This window comes from Pelodiscus sinensis, chromosome 1 (genome assembly GCF_049634645.1).
Source record: "Pelodiscus sinensis isolate JC-2024 chromosome 1, ASM4963464v1, whole genome shotgun sequence".
NCBI classification, from domain to species: Eukaryota; Metazoa; Chordata; order Testudines; family Trionychidae; genus Pelodiscus; species Pelodiscus sinensis.
Window position 1 is genome coordinate 71,136,171 of NC_134711.1, and position 16,200 is coordinate 71,152,370.

The 16,200-nt window shown below is 39.5% G+C and overlaps 1 protein-coding gene across 1 annotated transcript in view; it reads left to right on the plus strand.

Annotated features, from left to right (window-relative positions):
* OTOGL (otogelin like) overlaps positions 1-16,200 on the plus strand; it is a 148,965-nt gene that overhangs the window by 99,414 nt on the left and 33,351 nt on the right. Inside the window, exons 38-44 of the mRNA XM_075932401.1 lie at positions 1,230-1,372; positions 5,655-5,678; positions 5,801-5,893; positions 7,844-8,033; positions 12,351-12,565; positions 14,696-14,837; positions 15,195-15,380. Coding sequence (XP_075788516.1) covers positions 1,230-1,372; positions 5,655-5,678; positions 5,801-5,893; positions 7,844-8,033; positions 12,351-12,565; positions 14,696-14,837; positions 15,195-15,380 — 993 coding nt within the window. The remainder of the gene's footprint in view (positions 1-1,229; positions 1,373-5,654; positions 5,679-5,800; positions 5,894-7,843; positions 8,034-12,350; positions 12,566-14,695; positions 14,838-15,194; positions 15,381-16,200) is intronic.

Consider the following 16,200-nt stretch of genomic DNA (forward strand, 5'->3'; position numbering starts at 1 on the left):
AATGCTCACAAGGTACTGTAATACCAGAGTAAAAATGCAACAGAAAAACCTGTTCTTTAAAGTACATAAAATGGGCAGAGATTAATATTTTGTGGGAAAGCATAAATCAGCATTACTTTTATAAACTACTTTGCTTAATATGGTGATTTTTCCCCCTCTTGGAGTTTAGCATACAGATTTAAAATATACCACTTTGTAAATCAGGTTCCAGAACTACAACTCCCAGTGTGCCACAGTGGGAAAATATAATTTAATATTAACTGTCTTGAAATGTTTCAGGTCAGCTCAATCAGCAAATCAGAATGAAACATCAATGGCTATTAGTCAAGTTGGGTAGCAATGGTGTCCCTAGCCTCTCTTTGCCTGGAAATAGATGACAGGAGAGGGATCACGTGAGGATTACCTGTTGTGTTTGCTCCCTCTGGGGCATCTGGAATTGGCCACTGTCGGCCGCCAGGATACTGGGCTAGATGGACCTTTGGTCTGATCCAGTATGGCCGTTATTATGGTCTTAAGTTCTTAAAATTTTGTGAATGTAAAAACATTTTGACTGAAAATATTGAAATGGCATATTTTAACATATCTATATTGATTTTTTTTAATTTCTCCTCCTGAAAACTGTCAAAATATCAACATTTTTCCCAATAGAAAAATAAATGTTGAAATACCAGAATTTCCTGCAGGATTTAGATTCCCAATGTTATTCAACTCTAATTGGGACTTGAAGCCTTAACCTCAATAGAAGCCTGTCATTTAATTTAAAGAGCATTGCATCAGACCCCAATTCTGACAATAGAAGCTCAAAGATTGTTTTTTTTTAAGGTATAACAAAGGTGAGGATTAAAATATAGATATTAGTCATACAGGTGTAAATATGACATTCTTGAGACCTCCATATTTCAGCCACATAGAAGAATGGCTGAGTCTCCCTTTTGACCCATGGAAATTACCCTCATTTTGAGTATTGCCAATAGAGCTATGGCAATTTGCAGCTGCTGAGGAACTATCCCTGTATCTAGCACATTCCTTAACTTTCTAGAGTTGTTGCTATTGAATAACATAAGGCACTTCTCTTCATGGAGCAGTGTACTGCGTGCAAAGCAATTCCAGCTAATAGTGGTGAGTTTTTGTTTTTGTAAAGAGGCAACTATTGCCTCAAATAGAAGCTGTAAAGAAACTTGTAGCATTCAGTTTTGTGGTACCCTCATTAAATGTCATTTCTTTTTTAGGCCAATGTTCTGTACTGTCTGAACTGAGCATTATTACATTTGATGGAAATAACATAGCCCTCTATAATATGGCTTCCTACATTTTAGTCAAGCTCCCAGAAGAAATAATTGTTGCTCATATTGAAAAATGTCCCACTAACCGGGTAAGATGCTTGCATGCTATAACTCCTTCAATAACCTTAGTAATCTTGAATTCTTTTGTTGTGTGTGTTGATGTAAATGTGCAAAGGAACAGCATGAATTAACATGCAGTTAGAAGTGATAACCATTTTTTAAAATAGTAAATTATTTATATGTCAAAAACGTTATTGTACCTCTTTGGAAATGAAACAGACCTCCGGGTAACTATTAATTGTTATATTTGTTATAAGGAAATGAAATTGTAGTTTTCTTTCTTATTGACAGATATTCAAGATCCTCAAAGGGTAAATCAGGATAGCTCCACTGAGGGGGTGATGGAAAGTGCAAATTATATATCCCTTTCCACTAGTCTGTTGCAATTGCACCCAGGAGAATTCAGTGCCATGAGAAGAAGGCAAGAGACACCTATACCACTGACTTCCTCCAGGGATTTTGCCTGTGATCCTAGCTTCAGGTTGCATTAGGAACTACACAATAGTCCTTCTGGACAGCAGATGCCTGAGTGATATGCTTAAAGTATCATATTCCCTGTCTACTTCCCCTTGCACCACTAGAATTGCATTGGCTGGATGCAGGTGTTGGGGGGACCTTGAATGGATGATACCTTTCTCTTGGTTGACTCTCTGTTAGGTTGCTGAAACTTGGTGAAACTTGGGGATGAATTAAGGTCATCATGTGAGTAGTCTGTGTGTGAGGGAGAGTCACAGACTTTTTTGTTTATATTAAAATGGGTTTCACAAGGAAAATGGTCAAGAGTACATTTTTCTCTCAAATAAATTACAAGGCCCAGTATTGCAGTCCTTCTCCTTAGATAGTAAATGCCTATGCTGCTCTGTAGTAATGGTCTGGGACCTCAGTCCTGCATTGGGATTGCTCGTGTGGAACCTTGCACCTCTGTGACTGATTTCATTGAGAGGGCACAGGGGCAAATGGGCAAAGTCCACATGGGCTACATTAGCAAATATTAGGATTGAGACCAAAACACAACATTTTATATTATTACAGCAGTGTAATACCTCATTTATTACCCTCATTTTTTGAGGAGTACAGGATCTTTCGAAAAAGGCTTTTCTTTTTGAAAGAACCGCATCTAGACCGCATTTTCACTTTTGAAATAGAGTTTTTCGGAAAAACGCCATGACACAATTATGCAATTGAAGCATGGGAAATTCAAATCCCGGCTTCATCTGCAATTTCAATATGTCTAATTTACATCCCTCTTTCGAAAGAGGGATGTAGTCTAGACATAGCCTCCAGTCAGATTAATGTGACAGGTCTGGCTTAATTTGGCACCTATGAATTCTCTCACTGTGAGGGACCTTTGACCAGTAACATAGTTAAAACAGAGGCTGGTCAAGACAATTTACTGCTGAGAAAAACTTTTACGTGTCACCCCATACCTATTCCCTTAGGAATTCGTGACAGGCTCCAGGCACCTCCTTGTGTTCCAGCCCCTACCACCGCCACTTCTGCAGCTGGATTAAAGGATGATGGAGTAAACCCTAGCCTGGGTATGCAGAGGCTGCTGGGCCATGTTCATACACTGAGGAAACAGTTTGGCACCCGGGCAGGCTGAACTGAGTCAGACCAGGATGAATATCCCCTTGTCTTCTGCCTACGCCCTGCAAACAGATGAGACCTGTTCACTGGCTGGGCAATACCCCCAGCCATGGCTGCCCTTCCCACTGGCTCGTTCCAAGATGATTGGCACCAGCTGCCCAGGAAATGAGAGGATTGGCACCAGCTGCCCGGCTCGAGAGGAAAAGGAGTCCCAGCCCCTGGATAGTAACAGATGTTTACCATGGAGCTGCTCAGCTCATTCACAACAGGATCTAGGCTCCAGCAGGGGCATTGCCCAGCCTGAAAGGCTCCAGTAACTGGGCAGTGTAGACTCCTTGTCACCCAGCCAGGGGGATGTTGGTCCCCCTCACACAGTGAGTGGTGGGCTTCTTCCCACTGGACAGAAAGTGGGTTTCTTTGCATCTGGGCTCCTGCTTGCCCAACCCAGCCCCACATCTCAGTCCTCCCATGGCTAGCTTACTACCCAGTCCCCTGCACACTGCGCCCCCAGAAATTCCTAGACTGCATCCCCCTGTGCCTCCCAGCAATCCCCACACCCTCCAGTCCTCCACCCTGAGCCTTCCTGGTGAGCTCATTGCTATTGGCTTTGTAGTTCTCTGGTGGCAGCTCCTCCACCACAGCTTGGACACAGTGGAGTTGAATCATGGTCTCAGAGTGAGTCCCATGCAGCAATGGTAACTAGGGCACAGGAGGTGTGAGAGTGGCAGGTAGGGGCTGAGCACTGGCATGGAGCCAGACAGGTCACTGTGCTTCTGCCTGAAGCCCCAGCAATGTCCATGGTGCCATCTGTGAACCATGGCCGTGACCTTACCTGTACAGGGCAAAGGATGAGAGCACTGCGGTCCTGTAATGTTCCCCTTGAGCTCTCTCTTCTCAGCCTTGACAAAACAGCTATGCCACCAAGATTGGGACCAGGGGGGTCATCTCCTCCAGGGATGCCCTTACGGTCTGTGGAGCCCTATTCAGTACTATTAACCTGGTCCCCCTATGCCCAATGGCATCTGAGTGTGGGGGGATTGATGATTTTTTAGAGAAGTGATTTTATAGTCTTCAGCAACACACTAATGAAATATCTTTAAAGCAAATTTTATTTTAAGGTCCTGTTGACTGAAGTCAGAAAATGAAAGTATATTCGTGGGGTTGACAAATGCCTGCTAAATAGCTTAATTACCACTAGAATGGCTCTTTCTCAGGTTCAATGTTTTGCTAATAGGTTTGGTGGGTGTTTTCACTTTTAAGTTAACTAGATTCTGGAGGAAGCAGAGCCACAGAGCAGTGACTGGAAGAGGTGGGTGGACACTAAGACCCAGTGGTGCCCCAAATTTTCAGGAACCCTACATAGCTGCATATTTTGCTATGGATAAGGGCAGCCCTAGTCTCTTCACTACTATAACTCTGGAAATTATAGGAATAGATATGTAGCTGTGTTAGTCTGGTCTAGCTGAAACAAAAAACAGGACTACGTAGCACTTTAAAGACTAACAAGATGGTTTATTAGGTGATGAGCTTTCGTGGGTCAGACCCACTTCCTCAGATCAAATGATCAATAAACTACAACCTATATTGGAACAGGATACTAAACTCCGAGAGGCTCTGGGAGACAGACCCATAGTCTCCTATAGACAACCACTTAACCTCAAGATGATTCTTACCAACAACCACAGGACATACCCCACTAACAACAACCCTGGAACTTTCCCTTGCAACAAACCCCGTTGCCAGCTTTGTCCACATATTCACTCTGCTGATACCATTATTGGACCTAACCAACCGAGTTATAAGATCAAGAACACATATTCCTGCTCATCCAGAAATATAATTTATGCTATCATGTGCCGACAATGTCCATCTGCTATGTACATTGGACAAACGTCTCAGACACTTTGCCAAAGAATCAATGCCCACAAAACAGATATTATACAGAATCACAAAGAAAAAACAGTTTCTTGCCATTTCAACCAGAAAGGACATTGTCTCAACGACCTGATTACCTGCATCCTGCTTCAAAGACCTTTTAACACCAGACTTGAAAGAGAATCCTCTGAACTGTCATTCATGCTTAAATTTGACACTTTACACCTAGGTCTTAACAAGGACACTAATTACCTTACCCATTACAAAGATAGCTTCCCCAATTATCACCTCTAATATCATTAGCTCACATACATTTATCTCCCCCCCCCCCCCCACATCCCCCATCTGTTCTGAAATTTGATTTGTCCTTTTCATATGTGTTCATTTTTTTGATTGTATCCTTTGGTATATATGGTTGTACCAATTTTCTTCCACAATTTGATCTGAGGAAGTGGGTCTGACCCACAAAAGCTCGTCACCTAATAAACCATCTTGGTAGTCTTTAAAGTGCTGCATAGTCCTGTTTTTCTGGAAATTATGTTTGAGTGTTGGAATGGTCTTTATCTAGGTTGTGTTGTCTTTCTTGCTTGGTTCCCCTAATAGGTCCTTTGGCTCTAACTCCATAGCAAATAATGCTTCTTAAACACACAAAGTCAAGTACCATATTAATTAAAATATATTTCCCAGTTAGCCTCAAACATATGTTCTCATGTTCAGTGAAAATTTAGCTAGCATTAAGATTCCAGAAGGGACACTCAGGGTTGTAAATGACTAATAATTTGTCATAGCAAAACAGGAGGAAAGTCTAATATCCCTGCATTTTTAATCTATTTTTACAATGTTTTTCAGAGTGCAAATTCAATAAGAAAACTAGTAAGTATTTTGTTAATTCCTAAGTATACACTTTTTTTTACTTCTTTTAGATGCTAAAATAAATATCATCTGTAATATTCCCCCCATCTCAAAAATCCTTATTTTGGTATTTTTCTTTCAAGGTTTCACATGGAGGCACTTCAGGGCTCTGTTTTAAGAAGTTAAATGTAACAACACCTACAAATAAAGTACTTATCAACCGTTTGGCAAGAAAGGTGAGAATAATTGTTAATATTCAACATGTGTATATTTAAAGGTAATTTACATAGAACTACTTTATTCTAGAATGTAGCAAACCAGTCTTACAGTTTATGAAGTGTAGGAACAGGATTACTTCTAAGGTACAATCTTCAACCTATCATTTACAACATTATAAAATAATACTAGTGTTCCTCTTGTAGTACAACAATGAGAGCTTGAAGATTGTACCACAAGAGGAACACTAGTATTATTTTATAATGTCGTATAAAATATGCTATCAGCCTTCCCATTTAATTCCTCTTTCATGACTGATTTAGAAAAAAAAAATCATAATCATTACATCAGGGCTGTGTCTAGACTGGCAAGTTTTTCCGCAAAATAATCTGATTTTGCGGGAAAAGCTTGCCAGCCGTCTACACTGGCCGTTTGAATTTCCGCAAGAACACTGATGATCCCATGTAAGATCATCAGTGTTCTTGCGGAAATACTGTGCTGCTCCCATTCGGGCAAAAGCCCTCTTGCGCAAATCATTTGCGCAAGAGAGCCAGTGTAAACAGCACAGTATGGCGATCGGGGCTTTTTTGCGGAAAACCGCATCTAGATTGGCCACAGACATTTTTCCACAAAAAGTGCTTTTGCGCAAAAGCATCCTGCCAATCTAGACGTGCTTTTCCGAAAATGCTTTTAACGGAAAACTTTTCCGTTAAAAGCATTTTCAGAAAATCATGCCAGTGTAGACGTAACCCTACAGTGTTCTTTCTCCTCTTCTTTCATTCTTGATCTGCCATGCATTGTGGTCACCTGCCCCTCTTCATTGCAGGTGTTTGTCAATTTGTACAGGGCAGTTGCTCAGCATGGCTTTAAGGGACACTGTTATGATGGAATTACTATCTTCCAGGTGGATATTGAACTGAGGCCCTAAAGAAAGCTGTGGTAATCTTCTGTGGGAAACCCAGAACCAAGAAAAAATTGTCAGTTTTCGGCTGATTTACAAAAACCAACATTTGGTCCAATTTCACAGATTTTTGAGGGTGTACCACGATGATTAAAACTCTGTAAAGCATGTTTATAACAGACGTTCAAAATAGAACTGGAATAAGGACTGTTCCCAGTTTTATTGAGTTCCTGATCTCTAGTCTTATGTGTAATCCATTATATCTCCTTGCTGGTTCATAATAGTTAGTAAGGGTACATCTACACTAGCTCGTTAGTTCGAGCTAGGTAGGGTAATTAGGGCAAGCGGAGTTGCAAATGAAGTCCGGGATTTAAATATCCTGAGCTTCAGTAGCATGTTCCCGGGCGCTGCCATTTTTAAATCCCCCTTAGTCCGAACTCCGTGCCCGCAGCTATACGCAGCACGGCACGCAGTAGGTAGTTCGAATTGAAGATCCTAATTCGAACTACTGTCACTTCTCATGGAATGACGAGTAACGGTAGTTCGAATTAGGATCTTTAATTCGAACTACCTACTCCATGTCGCGTGTAGCCGCGGGCATGGAATTCGGACTAAGGGGGATTTAAAAATGGCGGTGCCTGGGAACATGCAAATAAAGCCCAGGATATTTAAATCCCGGGCTTCATTTGCAACTCCACTTGCCCTAATTACCCTACCTAGCTCGAACTAATGAGCTAGTGTAGACGTACCCTAAGAGAGGAAAAATTAAGAAAGGAAGATGAGTTTCTTATTTAAATAGTTTGGTATGTGAACACGCCAGATTTCTTATTTTCATAATTACAAATTTCATAATTACAATTTCCTTCACCATATTCTATCATTGCTTACTTCCTTTGCAATTATAGGAGGTGGAGGTTGACTAAAAATTCCATGATTTGCACATCCTGACTATTTCTGACAAAACGTGAGGGAAATAATCTCCAACTAAATGTAAATGCTACTTGCTATTTCATTAAATGTGTTTCTGAAGTTCTGCTATTCATTTTAAAATATATTTTGTTTATTTTAGGTAGTAGTGGATTCTGTAATTCAACCTTTGCCCTTCTCAAAACATGGACTGTGTATTCAGGATACTGGTGCCATGTACGTCATTAACACACCTGCTGGCATTAGCATTAAGTGGGCTCATGTTACAGGCATTATAGATATACAATATGGCTTACATTCTAACACATCTACCAAGACAGAAGGACTTTGTGGTGAGATTATCTTGTCTATTTATCTTTGTTTTATATTTTGTTTTCGCTGAAGATTTTTTTAGCTTTTTCTCACTGTATGATATGACACTTCCTAATGCCATGGCCAACCAAGACCCTTAGCCATGATCTGTTGTCTTCTTAAAGCACTTCAGATATGAAACTCCCATTCATTGTAGTGAAAATTTGACCTGATCTGAACTCTCAGGATTGGATCAATAACCTATAAATGAATGTTACTTCACTTTTAAAGCACCTATTTAAATAACATCAAGGCAAATAACTATCACTATATTTTATGTATTTAACTTTATTTGAAATTCACCCATGAAAAGCTCTGGCTGCATGTATATATATTAATTAATTCCATTGAGCAAAGGAACCAAATTCTACTCAGAAGAAACTGCCCAGGAGTGAGTTGAGGTGTAGGCAATGCATCAAATGGTATTTGCAGAGAGATGCTAATTCCTGAATGGCTTTCTTCCTCTATCCACCATAAAGGAAGGAGCAACTTACCTCTTGGATGATGCAGCAATTACCAATTTTGTGGCTTTGGCCAAGGAGCTAGTTCCCTTGCAGACACTGGGTCCAGGGTCAGGCCCACTATGATTCCAGCCTTAATCCACCACTGTTCCTGCTTACAAGGCTTTTTGATTTTCAGTTCTCAGAAAGAAAAGCTATAGGAAAAAAGGACATAGCAAGATAAAAGACAGTAACTATGGTAAAACTAGGTGTGGCATTGTGTTAATGCCTCATGAGGTACTGAATGCATCCCTAAGTCCATGCCACTACCAGGCTATTTGACCTAAAATGCACATCAACAGGTTAATAGGAAAGAACAAAAAGTAAAGCTGCAGAACTGATGTGACCTATACAATTATTAACCTGAAACAGCAGCTTCACTTTGTAACACATTTAATTTGGATATTACTTTTGTGGAGTGTAATGAATATTGATTTGGAAGCTACAACAATAGTAGGAGAAATATTTGTTAAAACTGGGATCCTGTGGTTACAGCAGAAGTGTTCTAAGTGTGAGGAAATTTTGCTTCCTATATTTCTGAAGGATGTGATAATTAACAGTTGCTAGTGCAGAAAATAGCAGGAAGAGTTTGGATTAATGTAGCTTTGTTTTGTATTTATTTATTTTGCAATTCTCATTTTCCCATTTGGATTCACAGATCAAAGTTTTAAAGGCTTCCCTTTTCCCTTTAGCTCTTTGTAGTCAAATTCAAATTGACAAAGTAATATTATAAGTGTAAGTGTAAGAAGGTATTTCAATTGTTGTATGAATACTGCTCAATATCAGTATTTTATAATTTTCAGCAACACATTAATGAAATAAAACTAATGAGTTTTATCTGAACTTCAAATTGTTTATATTATTTTTAAAGAATTAATTTCAAAATAACAGGCCACAGTAATTCCAAACTTGCTGAGAAGAGCGAAGAGCCAGATCCAGGCATAGATTGGGGAAGAAGACATGGGGCGGGAGGGAGGAGGGTTGGAGGTGCAGGGATGTCCTTAGGATTTATGGGGTCCAATGCTGTACTACCAAACTAGTGCCCCTAACCCCAACAATAGTCCAAGGGGTGGATGACAACTTTTTAAAGAAGTGATTTTATAATTTTCAGCAACACACTAATGAAATAATTGTAAAGCAAATTTTAAACTGAGGTCCTGTAGACTAACATGGTAAATTCAGAAAGTGACAGTATATACCTGGGGTTGGCACATGCCTGTTAAATGGTTTCATTACCACTTGATTGGCTCTTTTATGAGTTCAAAGTTCGGCTAATACGTCTATCAGGTTTTTTTCAGTTTTAAGTCAACTAGATCCTCTCCAGAGGAAGCCGAGCCACAGAACAGGGTTAGAAAGAAATGGGTGGGTAGACATGAAGACTCAGTAGTGCCCCAAATTTCCAGGTGCCCTACACAGCTGCGTATTCTGTGTAGGGGTAAGGATTGCCCTGGGGAAGAGGGAAATTCTGACTTTGCTGCATGCTTTACCTTACTTCTAATCCCATGAAAACCTCCTGTAGGAGCTGTATGAGGATATGGTTTCATGACTTGAGAGGGAGAGGGTGGCCCAGGAATCAGCTGCACCTGATCCTATAATCCTTCCAAGCATCAATTAATTTCAACATTAATGTTGTGTGGGTTCTTCTCCATGATGTGACATTTGTCCCCATGAGCAAGCATTGACAGAAAGGGACACCATATCACAACTTTAGGGGTTCAGGTGGAGGTGCTGAGTGATCTGGGCCTTATAAGGAACCTATTACCATAAGGAAGGAACATGTGGAATCTTGGCCTCATTACAGTCAATAGCAAAACTCTAATGGGAATAATCAACATAGTGAGTAATTTGGACTTTGTTGATCATCAATATACAGGTATGTTAAATCACATTTTAAATGACACATTGGTGTTTGTGTTTAAATCATATGAAGCAAAATTTTTAGAGTATGAAAGTGAAATAATCCAGCTACAGTAATTGCACCATAATTACAAATTTGTTTTACATCCAAGCATATCAGAAATATTACAAAATCCTGCCTTCTGGGATTAAAAATCTGTGTTAAATCCATTAATTAAATTAAAAATCTAATAATGACTCAAGAGGAAGTTAAAAAGTGCTCTATGGCCTGGGAAGAAAAGGAAACAAACAAAAAATTAGATGATGGTGATGATGATGATAATAATAATAATAATTAATAAAAAGACATAGGAACCCCAACTGCCCATTTCCCAATCAAAAGTATTCCATCACATCGGACATAGAACATTCTGTTACTTATTTGCTAAAGCAAACGCCAGCCATAAAGGTTCAAATTCTACTATTGTATCATTGACTTTCTATAATATATATTTATAGGAAGATATTTCAGTCATTTCTAAATACCCATCCTTGAGTATGGAAATTGCAGCTGTTGTCTCTCCCTATAATATCAAATTCATACAAGAGTAGTGAACATTAATCAAAATCTTTAAAATATGTTAGATTTTTCTGCACTGAGAAATCAAGTAACACAGGTATTTATGATGAAGGCAATTATTTCATTTGTTTAGAAAATATTTTTGATAACTTCTAGCATTTAGAAATGTTGAGATAAATCCAATAATGTGGCAGATTATGAGCACCTTCCCACCCATGGTGTGTGTCACAGTTCAGGGCAACAACACATTTATTTTCCCTTAATGATTCAGTAAGAGCATCTATTCTCATGCTTTTGGACTACCTCTGCTGTTGCCTCGTGGGTAGAGATACCCATCTGTCGCCCTTCTGACCAGAGCACTTCCAGGCTGGAAATATTCCTAGCAAGAGGAGCTGTCTGAATGATCCTGCCTACTTTCTATTCAGAGGGTTAGCAGTCTAACTGCTCAGTTATATGTTACCACACAGCACTTTCTATGCAAGCCTAGTTTAATCTTTGAATAAAAGCTCAACAGAAAAAAAATATGAAAACAATAAAAGAACCTATACACGTGCTAATACGATTACCAGAGATTTCCTGCCCAACTGTCTTGAACATGGGTTCTGGCAAGTGAATCATTCAAACCTTCCCACAGGTGTCTGTTGTGGTGACAAGTTCATAAAAGCCTCGGCTCAGAACTAGAAAACTCATAGTGTGTTTAGTTCAACCTTTATACAGTTCAAGGATCTTTGATCTGGGGTTACCAGAAGCAGGTAATTAGCAACAATCGATTTTTCTCCCTGGTTGGTAGCTTCAAAAACCTGGATCTGAAGTGGGTCATTTGTATTTCCCTCACCTCCAAGTATTTCCTAGGAAATGCACTGCAAAGTCCTTTGAAGTTCCTCATATCTTCCAGAGATTGCATTCCAGAGATGCTGTCTTCTTGCTAAAAATATTCCATTCAGTCCCACATAAATATTTGCCTTTTTAATACAATGAACTCCAAAGATGTTAAATTAATTCACAAAGTTTTGGCAGGGATATTGCAATCTGTCACAGTGAGCTGTTATTTGCATAACCACTCTTATTTAACTTAATAATAGAACTTGTGGAAATAAGAGTATTCAGTATGAATAAGGGTGTTTGTGCAAGATTCTATGTGAGTTTGCCATTTTGCCTGTAATGTATCTTAGTATGAGTTTTTTCAGAGAGTATTTTTAACTAAATTCAGTGATGTCAGTCTAGCTAAAATTCTAACTTTCACAAATGTTGAGACTATTGCAAATAAAAATGTTTACAGATTGATTTGATCCAGTGTTAACATTTACCATATCATTTGTACTTTTCTTGTACTTTTTCAGTTGTTCTAGAGTTATTCACTAAATGTGATGCATTATTTTAAGGTGTGTGCAATGGAGACCCAGTTGATGATCTCAAGATGCAAAATAGGACTATAATTACAAATATGGAAGACATCGAAGCATTTATTAAGAGCTGGGAAATTGAGAAATCAGTTGATGTAACAACCAGGAGGCCAGTAAGAAACTGTACTGAAGATAACTGCACTTACTGTATGGAGCTGTTAAATAGAAGAGTTTTTGTCCCATGTCACAAAAAAGTAAGTACAAAGAAAGAGGCAGTTCCAAGTCTAAATTAATTAAATTTATAGTAAAAAATGTAATGCATAGCAAGTCTTTTTAAATGTCACTTGCTTCCAATGTTTAGAGAATTAATTCCTCCTCCATGTTGCTCATGGGTAACCTCAGATGGCCTCTGAGGTTCAGGAGTAATGGTAGTTCGGAATAGGAAGCCTAGTCCGAACTACCTAGTCCGTGCCGCGTCCAGCTGCGCGGCACGGAGTCCGCAGTAGCGGACATTTAAAAATGGTGGCGCCCGACAAGATGCAAATGAAGCCCGGGAAATTCAAATCCCGGGCTTCATTTGCAACTCCGGTTGCCTACATTACCACCCTAGTTCGAACTAGGGTGGTAGTGTAGACATACCCTTACTGCATTGTTAGCCTGAGCTATACCTCAAGTTTCTCCCCAATCCAACACTCGCGCGCGCGCACACACACATACACACATCTCTTACTTGCTCTACGTTGTGTTCTAAGGTCTAGCTAACCAGCATGGGAGGCAGGGAGTATATAGGGATGTGTTGAAGCCAAGTGCTGTTGAAGCTAGAGGTAGTAATTTGGTGGGATTAAATTAAAACAACAGCTCAAATTAAAACAACAACTCATCAGCTGCCTGTGAAGCTTCAGCATGGTCATGCTCTCTGGAACTAGCCTAGCTCCAATGGAGTAACTTGAGTGTACTAACCTGAGCTAACAATACAGTGAAGACAAGCTGAGAGTATGTGGGCAACCATATTAGTATGTAACTCTTGGGAAATATGCCACACTTGAAAAGATCATATAAATGGCAATGATACCACTGCCTAACACTGAAATATTGTTCAGAAAGAGCAGTATACTTTGTTCTGCCATGAGCAGTGGGGATTAGCTTAGATGACCTATTGAGATCCCTTGCAGTCCTACAATTCTGTGATTTACTGTTCAGGTTTATGTGTGTGGTAGACCAGTTTAGAACTCCAAATCACAACCCTCTTGGGTTTGTATCTGAAGTTTAGGAACTTGAATTTGGATTGAGGTTGCACAATTGACCCACTTTTATTAAGATTATAAAGTTTAATATTGTGACTTTTCAGTTTTTGTTGTTTATTATAATATATTCTGACATGAAGGCCCCAATCCAACAAAGCCTTAAGCACATGTTCAATTATAAGCACTTGAGTAGGTAGTCCCATTGAAATAATTGTTTAAGTACTTGGACTTAAGCACATTTAGGTACTCTGATGAATTAGGGCTGTTATAAAAATGAAATAAAATAGTGTCACAAATAGTGTCACTTGTGTTTCTCCTGACCACTGCTGCTTCTCCAGGCTCCACAGCCATTTCCCCAGTGCCCCCTATTCTGCTGTCTCTCCTCTCCCCCATTGTCCTTGAGCACCCTACACCTCTCACACGCACCCCAGCCTGGCTCCACTGCTTAGCTATAGTAACTGCAGCTGCTACCAGTTCGGTCTCATGTCCCTGTTCTGGGCTCCACCTAGAGGAACACAGTGGGAGAGCTCAGTGCTGGTGCCTTTCCCAGGAAAGTCCTTCACAGCTGTGCGTGGCAGAAATCAGGGCAGGGCAAGTGACTGCATTTTCCCTCCTTTCCAAATGTCACTTACAGCCCCATTTAGACCCCATGAAACAAGACTACATTAATGCATGTTTATAAAGCACATCAGTAGAGTCTATAGTTTAGTGCACTCTATACTTCACTTCTCTCTGGTGCACTTTGCTCAATTGTGTAGACAAGCCTCATTATTTCTTTACCATCTGAACCTGTATGTTCTATTTATGAGCTGCATTCAAGTTTGACATTGTGTAAAGCCACGAATGCTTGGCCCAGCCAGAATGAAACTTATTCTCTCATGTGCACATGAATTTGACAGAGCCAGAGAAGATGGAGTGTCCTCTGTGCTTCATAGAAGATAAATGAAACAAAATTCAAAAAGTGGAGAGGTATACAAAAGTGGGGAAGGTGTAGAATCATAGAAATAGTGATCATAAAGATAAAAGGTTTTGACTTCCTGTCAGTGAGGATCACTGATGATTCTTTTCCCTTCCCATGGTAATATTTCTTGTAATTAACTAGCAACTTCGATTACAATCTAAACTGCAATGTAAATCTAGGTTTCACCACAAGACTTTTGTGAGAAGATGTGGATCAACAATACCTACTTTTGGAATTATGAATGTGATGCACTTTCAGCATATGTGTCTTTGTGCAACAAACATAACATCTGCATTAAGTGGAGGACACCAGATTATTGTTGTAAGTAAATAACATTGTTCTATGTCCAGATATAATTTTCTATCAATGCAACATTTCTGTGTCCGGTATACTAGCCAGCAATTTTTTTTATATATTTGCTCTTTCAATTGCATCCTTGTTAAGTTATGGTAAATTTTGTTAAAACGCTAAAATTATGCCTTCGGTTAAATATGTTGTATCTTAATTCTAATCTTGACTAAATTAGTCATGTGTATTCCTAAAACATAATTTTTAAATTTACATTGCTAAAATGTAGAAAATAAGCTTTTTATGATATATATATATGTTGCTCTTAGTACATATTTTCTCCTTTGAAAATAAGCAATACTTTAGTTCCTCTGTATGTGTGATGTATAGCTCTGGGTTGTCCTGATGGCAAGGAATACCAGCCTTGTGTGCAACCCTGTGCAGCCAAAACATGCCTAAATAAATGGTTCTATGAAGAATCCCCTTGCTCCTATTTGAGGGAAGACTGTGTGTGTAAAAATGGAACCATTCTACATCGAACAGACTCTGACCTCTGCATACCTGAAGAAAAATGTGGTAAGTAAAGCTGAGAAGAATAGCTGAGTAGGTATGTTAGTACTTATAACTGGTGATTTATATTGACATCTCCTAGCAAGTTATGTACCCTGTCTTTACCCAATCACCAGAGAATGTGGATCTGTTACAGTCCCAGGTACAGAGCTTGTCTTTTTAGCTCAAGCTCATGTTTTCAGCTGTGGAGGTCCTTGGCTCAATCCCAATTATTAGTCAAAGAGCTATTCCTCTTGGATGTCCTTACTGTGTTTCTACAACTTGTTCCTTCCCTTAGAACATTTAAGATGATGTGTCTGTTCTCTATACTGAGTGGTTTTATCCACCCTCTGTTCAAGAAGTTTGTAATTAGAGGGTGCTTTGGGCCAGGAGTAGTTCCTGCCAGCTTGCTTTGGGGAGTCTAGGTTTCTAGGTGTTCATGGCTCCTTGGTTTGGCAGTCCCAGCTTGCAGGTTATGCAGCTCCAGGGCACCCCACCAAGCAGGCTGCCTCAGAGACAAAGAATTTAAAAATGTTCGAGTTTTATGCTGATTCAAAACAAAACTAAACTTTAAAATATTGGAACCTTCATGGCAGCTCTAGTTATACTCCTGTATTAACATTCAGGTTAATTACCTCTAAGTTATACTGGACAATTGGCATTATTTAGCTCCAACTGTTAACTGGTTTTTTTTTTTAACCCAAAACTGTGGTAACTTAACTGTTATTTTAAGGCAATGTCAGGTACAAATCAATGGGGGAGGCCAATCCTGTCTGATAAATGGTTGGCACAAACATGAGTGCTTTTATCCAAAGCTCTTACTTACTGAGGCTATATCTAGACTGCA